This window comes from Symphodus melops (assembly GCF_947650265.1).
Source record: "Symphodus melops genome assembly, chromosome: 1".
Taxonomy (NCBI): Eukaryota; Metazoa; Chordata; class Actinopteri; order Labriformes; family Labridae; genus Symphodus; species Symphodus melops.
In genome coordinates, this window is record NC_136691.1 from 42,010,909 (window position 1) to 42,018,966 (window position 8,058).

General features: G+C 41.1%; 1 protein-coding gene across 1 annotated transcript in view; it reads left to right on the forward strand.

Annotated features, from left to right (window-relative positions):
• Window positions 1–7,977, forward strand: part of LOC306828557 (junction-mediating and -regulatory protein-like) — a 16,471-nt gene extending 8,494 nt beyond the window's left edge. The window contains exons 4-11 of the mRNA XM_079351077.1: window positions 1,168–1,318; window positions 1,922–2,091; window positions 2,239–2,404; window positions 2,514–2,683; window positions 4,049–4,123; window positions 4,285–4,380; window positions 4,471–4,996; window positions 5,093–7,977. Of these exons, the coding sequence (XP_079207203.1) occupies window positions 1,168–1,318; window positions 1,922–2,091; window positions 2,239–2,404; window positions 2,514–2,683; window positions 4,049–4,123; window positions 4,285–4,380; window positions 4,471–4,996; window positions 5,093–5,400 (1,662 nt within the window). The 3' untranslated portion in view covers window positions 5,401–7,977. The remainder of the gene's footprint in view (window positions 1–1,167; window positions 1,319–1,921; window positions 2,092–2,238; window positions 2,405–2,513; window positions 2,684–4,048; window positions 4,124–4,284; window positions 4,381–4,470; window positions 4,997–5,092) is intronic.
• The last annotated feature ends 81 nt before the right edge of the window (window positions 7,978–8,058 follow it).

The following is an 8,058-nucleotide window of genomic DNA, read 5'->3' on the forward strand; positions in this document are numbered from 1 at the left end:
GTAGGGTCAACATGACATTGAGCTCACATACTGGTCTATAGTTTTCAGAGTAAAGGCATTCTGTATCTCCCCTACTTTCAAATGTGCTTAGTGTAAAGAGTGTTTTCCTGGCCTCTTCTTTTAGTCCACTTTAGTAATTTGAAAATTGGCATCATGTCTTCATTTCTGTTGTTGAAATTGTTCAGTCTAAAATAAATCAGCTTTCATAAATGTTCTGTCTATAATAACACTTTTCATCCAGAACATATCTGTATCTTTGCTCTTGTCTGAGAGAAGTTTTCACACACATTTGTCAACAATCACATATTTAAGAACAAGGTTCCTGATTTTCAAAAATATCAAGGTACAATGAGTGGCAACGTATGGCAACGTACCAAATTAATCCAAAAATGTGCTCCACTCAAACGAACAATAAGACAACTGGTTTAAAATAAGTGTTACGTGAGGGCATGTATAAAGAATAGAATGAGAGTATGAACAGGGCTAACTTATCTGCAGGAGGCTGCAGTAGTAAATGATACACTGCTGAGCTGTGTGGTGAGAGCTGAGGTGAAGTGAGGTGATGCAGGGTCAGGGAGGAAGATTATGTAACCTTTGCTCTGTAAACTTTCTTTCGATTCCTCAGAAGCCAATACTCACAAAGCTGTCAGTTAATCATATTAATGCTGCTTGTTGAGACTGGATAAATATAAAGACAGTATGAGCAGTGGACATATTAAAGGTTAAATTCAATGCAATGCATACATTCATATAACATCATTCTTTATTTAATCCTCACTACTAACAACAAGAGTCATTGTTACAGCATAAGAATCTTCTTAATATTATTGTTCGCTGTATGTTGTGTCTCGGTAATGGTTGTGTTTTTGTAAGCTAGTATTAAAAATGTGTCTCTAAAGTTGAATGTCTGTTGATATGCGTATTCAGAATCCCAATTCTGAATTTCTCTTTTTATAATTAAAGAGGACATATAACATCCCTTTTTCACCTTTTCAAACAGTCCCTTGTGGTCTAAATTAAACATCTGTTGCTGTGCTTCGGTCAAATCATGAATCAAGCACCAGAGGAGACAGCAGAGCAGTTTGTATGAACCAGCTTTCTCAGAAAGCTCCGTTTTGGTGTGTCTCTTTAAATACAATGACCCCCCCCCCCCTTCTGTTTTTACAGATTTCCATGGAGAACGATTACTTGGGTCCAAGACGGATTGAAGCTCTTAAAAAGGAGGACTTTGACTGGCAGAAGAAAGCTCAGGGGGCAGTCCTCAACATCCAGGACTTCACTGTAAAATATTTTGAGATAACTGCGAGAGCACAGAAAGGTACAGCATGTAATCATGTCAGAATCAATGTCAGTGATGCAGCAGAGGAATGACTTTGTATGATCACACACACACGTGGCACCATTGGCCTGCTATTGACCTGTGTGTGGTTTGTATGCCAAGGCTAAATAGATTTGGAAGTAATGAGGGAGTGCAGACAGCCACGCTTTGACAGCAGGGACAGGAGGAAACAAGGACAAGCTATTGATCAAACAGCTCTGCCAGCAGATTGCCTCTGCAGAGTAACTACACTACTGTATACACCTCTGCTCATCCCAGTTGTTCTACTGATTGTTCCATTTATTATTTGTCACACATTCAATCATAAATCTAACCATTGAGAGGCTTCAAGAACAAACTGAAATGAAAGACATTGTAATGTCTAAATGTGACCAATAGATGTCTCCCTCTACATTGTTGAAGAGAACTTGACTTCTGTTCAACATAGTCATCATTGGGTGTGACTGTGTACCAGAGAAGAAAGTTTCTTAATATTCTGTTGTTGACTCACGTTAGACTAACCAAGTGGGAGTTTCACTTCAACTAAACATTTTCTTTTGTGTCTGTTTTTATGTGTGTGTGCGTGTGTGTATATGTATGTAGGGGTGTATGAGCGGATGAAGGTGGACCAGCGCAAGTTTGGTAAATCTTCATGGACTGCAGCGGTGGAGCGCATGGAGAGACTTCGCTACTCTGTCGCCAAAGAAACTCTGCAGCTCCAGAGAGCCAGGGAGATCTGTCTGGAGCAGAGGAAGCACACACTTCGAGAGGAGGTTTGGTCGAGAGATTCGACCATTCAAAACACACATAGACATAATCAGACACTAACATACACACACACACACACACACACACACACACACACACACACACAAAGACAGCTTTCTTGTGACTGTGCATTTTATGCTTTTTGTCCTCAGATGCAGACTTTGTGTAGCAGTGAGGATGCCATGGTCCTCTTGGACCACATGGAGACACAGTACTATGAGCTCCAACTTCAACTGTACGACATACATGCGGAGATCCTACAGTGTGAAGAGCTGCTCCTCACTGCTCAACTAGAAAGCATTCGCAGACAAATGACAGGTGTTTTATCTTCATTTCTTTACTACTTTTGTTGTAGCAACCTGTTGTTGATGTTGTTGTTTGTGTGTAGTGTCTGTCATGTACAAGAAAGATCTTCATTTGTGTTCAGAGCGACAGGATGAAGTGGTGTACTATGACACCTATGAAAGTGCAGATGATATAACAGAGGATGATACTGCAGAGAGAGAAGAGCTGCGCAGACTTCAAGTCAATGCTCGGCAGCTGGAGGCAAGGAGGGGGCGCATCACTGCCAAGCGCTCCTATCTCAGAAACAAGAGGGTGTGTACATCTTACTCGTGTATATAAATAATTACTGAAAGGTATTTGACACCTACATACTTTAAATGTCAAATAAAGTGTGCATTTAGCATTCTGTTTGTTTGGCCTTCATGACAAGCAGTAATGCACCTTGACACTTCTGGTTAGGTTCCTCTGCTTAAAGGCAGGGAAGGTAATTTTCAAAAATTAGCATGATTTTAAAAGAAGCATTCTCTCCGTGCCCTGTCTTCACCCGTCACCTCCCCTCTGTGCTCCCTCAAAAGCTTCGTCCCTCACTTACATGCACGAGCGCCATTGGTTCAGCTCATGCTCTGAGTGTGGGCTCGTGCATGCATGGGGTGGAGAGCGAGCAGGGAGACAGTGAGGCATGATTGGTTCATAAAACTCGTAAGGAGTGCAAACGTTGGTCAAAGTTTTTACATGTTTTGAACTGCTTCAGATGAAGGATTTTTTGCTAATTTCTGTCAGGACCTAAAGAGGATTTCAACTAAAATCTTAAAAAGTTTATCTGGAGAAAATATTGAACCTGCTTTTAACCATGTTATATATTGTATTGGAATCATAAAAAAATATGAAGATGAACATCATGTTGTTTTGTATTGCACTGTAACTTTATTTGAGAATATTTAATTTAGCAATGAACACAACAGTGCCAGAAATACTAATGAGTTACTGTATATACTATAAGCCAGTAAGATGTTATAATATATTTGATTTCCCTTCTTGTAGTCGTAATCTTTTATCCGGTCATCATACATAATACAATAATTCTGACAGTTGAAATAGTAGAGACTGAACAGGCATGGGCAGAGGAAAACTGCAAGCCTATCCTACATTCTGATCAAATTAAGCGACCAGCTCCCAGAAGTGAGAAAAAACAAACCCCACAGCAGACATTCACATTTATAAATCACAAAAATAGCTTTACACTTCTGAAATCATAATGGTTCTTCTAATAGAAAATACATTTTGTAGTGATTCTGGATGTGACTTTGATTTTGCTTCGAACATTATTTACATTATTTTTGTAATGAAACAAGTTCATAACACAGGAATTTAGAAAAAGTGAACTTGTGTGCACATAGTAAAAGTCTTCTTAATAATCACAAGTATGTATGGCTTGTTTTTGCAGAACAAATATTGAATCTATACTTGTTTTTAAGGTAGATCTCCACAATCCTACACAGTAAGATATGTAAAGAAAACTAAGTGAGCTATAGATAGAACCAGAATAAATGGTTTCAAATGTATATCTAGTAAGATATGCCATGTTACACTGACATTTTGTTACAGCAGTGACGTCTTCTTTTCCCAGATGTTGGATTAAACATTGTGTTGATGTTTTCCCCCTCCACCTCTTTTCAGGAGATCTGTGTATCGAGTCACACTCAGAAACAGCAGAAGCGTCAAACCATACACAAGGACTCTTTATCCCACATGGTAAATCCTTATTTTAGAAGGATCTCATTGACTTACTTTGTCTCAATGTCCAAATGTCAATAAAGATGTATTCATGTGAATACATCATGTGAATCACTGAATGCCAGTAAAGCAATATTAGTCAGTAAATCTCTCTATCTGTTCATTTCAATATATTTTAGCTGAAATATGAAGATGACGAAGATGAGGCGATGAGGAACAGCAGAGTCAGTCAGGAGAGACAGAAAACACTGGACAGACTACGCACTTTCAAGCAGGTACATTACCTCCGGCAAACAATAATATCTGAAAGTATTACAGTTTTATCTTACTCATAAATCTCTGCTTCTCTCTTTGTCTTTGTTTAGAGGCACCCAGGTCAGGTGATTCTGAAATCCACTCGACTGCGCGTATCTCACAACAGGAGGAGAGAACGTGAAAGAAGCATGGAATTGAGTAGCTTGAGTGAGAGGGAGGAGCATGTAGAGATGCATTGTCAGCCGCTTTGTCTCAGCACCAGTGTACAGACAGACCCCAGCCCAAGCCTGACGCTCACTACTCAGCCTGTCACAGCTCTCACAGCATCCCTCCCTCCACTGCCTGTGCCCAGTCCTTCAGAGTCCTTCTGCTCTCCCTGCTCACTGTCCTCATTACTGGCATCCTCCCCTCCTCCCCCTCCGCCTCCTCCACCTTTGCCAGCAAAGGAGGAGTTGTCCCCCTCTTTGAGCCCAGGTCAGCATGGGCAGAAGGTGGAGGGCAAGAGTGCAGCAGAAAAGGAGGTCTCCCTCTCCCCGCTTGGCCCGTTTATCCCTCGCTTCTTTGACAGCAGCCAACTAGTTAGTGCCAGAAAAAAGCTGAGGAAGACTCCTGAGTTTGACTCCCATAGCAGAAGAGGTACAGCAACTTTGTATCGCCCCTAGATGGATTTATTTAATTTATTTAGTTAGGTATGAAGGCAAATCACATCTCCCCTTCTCTTCTCTTGTGTAGTGAGTACTCCCATGGATGAGGTGTTGGCCTCCCTGAAGAGAGGCAGTTTCCAACTGAGGAAGGTCGATCAGCGGTCCCTGCCTCCCACCAATGATGACGACGACCCCAACAGCATCCTGGCTCAGATTCGCAAGGGAGTCGCGCTGAAACGTGTCCCCAGAAAAGAGAGGAGGGACCAGGGAGAGCTCCCCGCCTCCACAGACCCCCTGACCAGGAGCATCCACGAGGCGCTGCGGCGAATCAAAGAGGCCTCACCAGATTCTGACTCAGACGATGACGGGCTGGCCGGCCCTGACTGGGAAAGCTAGGTTCAAGGCTAAGACAAAAACACCTGCACAGATGCCTGCACCTTCTGGCATTGCACACACTGTACTGTCCTGCACTGTCCTGTACTGTGAATACATCCACACAAAACACGCATATAAAAGTTAGTTCATGATTCACACTCGAGTACAAACAGCCCAGCCACATGTACCACATGTATCCAGTGACACTCACCAAATGCTCACGCTCTGGTTAACCTGTTCATTTTCTGTATATTCCACACGACTTTCACCATCATAAAAGACATCATGTGTCTTGCATCATATACACATTGATGTGGTTTTATTCATGTACCGGTAATCAGAATGTCATGATGCCATGCTTGTTTCAATTTTATTTCACTTATACTAAAAGCTCGACACTGGCCCTTTGTGGATTTCTAACAGAAACGGCACATTATACTCAGTATTGTGTGATATTAAAGAACCATGTGATCATTAACTTTGGGTATTGTGGAATATTACAAATAAAAAAAAAGATCCCACTGAGATTTGAGTTGGATGTATCGGGCAGATTTTAAACTATCAAACATCACCTTTGTACTCTGACAGAGTCACACTTTGATTCACGGCTGACTTTTTTTAATTTATTTATTTATTTTTTGAAACTGTATTTATCCCCTTGTGGCAATTCAAAGGCTCAGAGAAGCACCAACCGGTCGACGACAAGAGCAGCGACCCCCCCTCCCCCCCCACTGGCTTCTTGCCTTCACTTGCCCTGACTATCAGCCTGTCTCCGAGCGAGGTAATATGTATCACCCATCTGTTTGACTAGAACATATGGCCAGTGTGCTAGGAGATGTGAGGAGTCAAAATAAGGTTATTATTTGATTCCTTGCCTAACATCTTCTCTTTCAAGGAGGCTTGCCACCCAGTGGAGGAGAAGAGAAGATGAAGGGTAGATTTCAGAGCTGTAGAGCCTGTGTAGCATGGTGGGGGTCATGGTTAGTGTCAGGACTTGTGTGGGCTTGGATGGTGGATGATTCCCACCGTTCATATGTGGGATAGTCACGGCAATGTGGAAGTGGTCACGCGTGTATGAATGATGGCTTGTTTGTGGGAGGTTAAGATACTCTCAGCGCCGCAGGGAGTCACTTTGGGCTGTTGAGCAGGATGTCGTGATTGATGCGGGTTCTCCTTGTATTTTATTCACTTTCCCTCCTCTCCTCCATCCTAATTTTCTTTCTCAGCACCCAGTGGGCCGCGGCACTCAGTAGGAGGTCTGTTACTCACAATGCTCGGAGTGAGAACATGTCCACGTGACAAGGACTCATGCCCTGAACTCAGCCAACATGATAAAAGATGTACGTGTCAAATCTACAACCTCTTCTGAAGTGTCTGTTGTTGTGTTTTGGAAATCGTTTCAGCACTTTCATGATGTATTGTACAAAATCTGAAACATAATCTATACACAAACTTGGGGGGGGGGGTTTGTCAGTCACTGTAAAAAAAAACACAATATCAGTCATAAATGGGAACTTTTAAATTCCCTGAAAGACATATTGAGTTGGACCTACAGAATTGTGATGGGTGGACCAGAGAAATGCTTAACAACACGTGTTAACGCAGACAAAGCAAAACGAAACTAATCTTGAACAGTCATGGTATACACTCCTAATGTTTGATCCAAAGACTATTAAAACATTTCTTTGATTTTTGTGCTACGGGCCACAGATTAATCATGAAGCAGGAAAGAAATTTAAAATGGCGCTGAATATATTTCTGATTTTAAGGCTTAAACACTGCTCAGTGCTTAAGGGAGTTTATTATTTCCTTATAGAGCAAACTTAAAACACTTTTACAAGTCTTCTGTCACTATCAGCACAAAGTTCTTCCATTGTATCCTCATCATTAGCATGTAGCATTAGATAGAGATCTATCCCTGACATGACTTTTACTTGAACCTTACCCAGATCCAGAAACATTCAAACTGACCAGGTCAGAGTTTCCCAAAAGATGCAACTATTAGTGTTTTTTTTCCCACTGAAAAATGAGCAACAATGTGTTGAGGACATTTGGGAAAGTAGGTCAAGAATCTGACATGTTTGCATGAATCATGTTGTTGTCACCTGACTGACCTAAGATTATACACTGTTAAGTGTTGAACATTGTTACCTACAATTAACCTAAACACAGTCGACAGAAAACTGTTTTTTCTACATTGTTTTTCATTTCCTTGTTTTGTTTTCATTTTTATTTTTCAAAGCATTTCCGGGCAAATAATTTTGTGATGTGTACGCTTTTAAACATGAACCATGTGGAACTGTTGTTCACATAGGCCGACTGTATGATCTGCTGTGGAAATAAGTCAGTCAGTCACTGGAGAAGTGCAATATCAGTACAGAAAAAGAGAAAAAAAAAAGTCAATGGGTGTTTAAATCTTAGTCATTTAGATTGCTTGTGACAAAGTACTCTGTTGCAGTTGATTTGACATGGTGGTGTATAGACAAACCATCCAAAAAATACCTTTTTGCCTTTCACACTTCCAGCTTCATTTATTCAGAACTTTTGTTTTTTATTTACAACCATACCCCTGCGTTTGAATAAAACCCTGTGAAACAACTTCTGAGATGGTCCGTTTCACTGTTGAATTTCTTAGTTAAATGATCATTTGTTTAAAGAACAAAACAGAACAAACTTGAA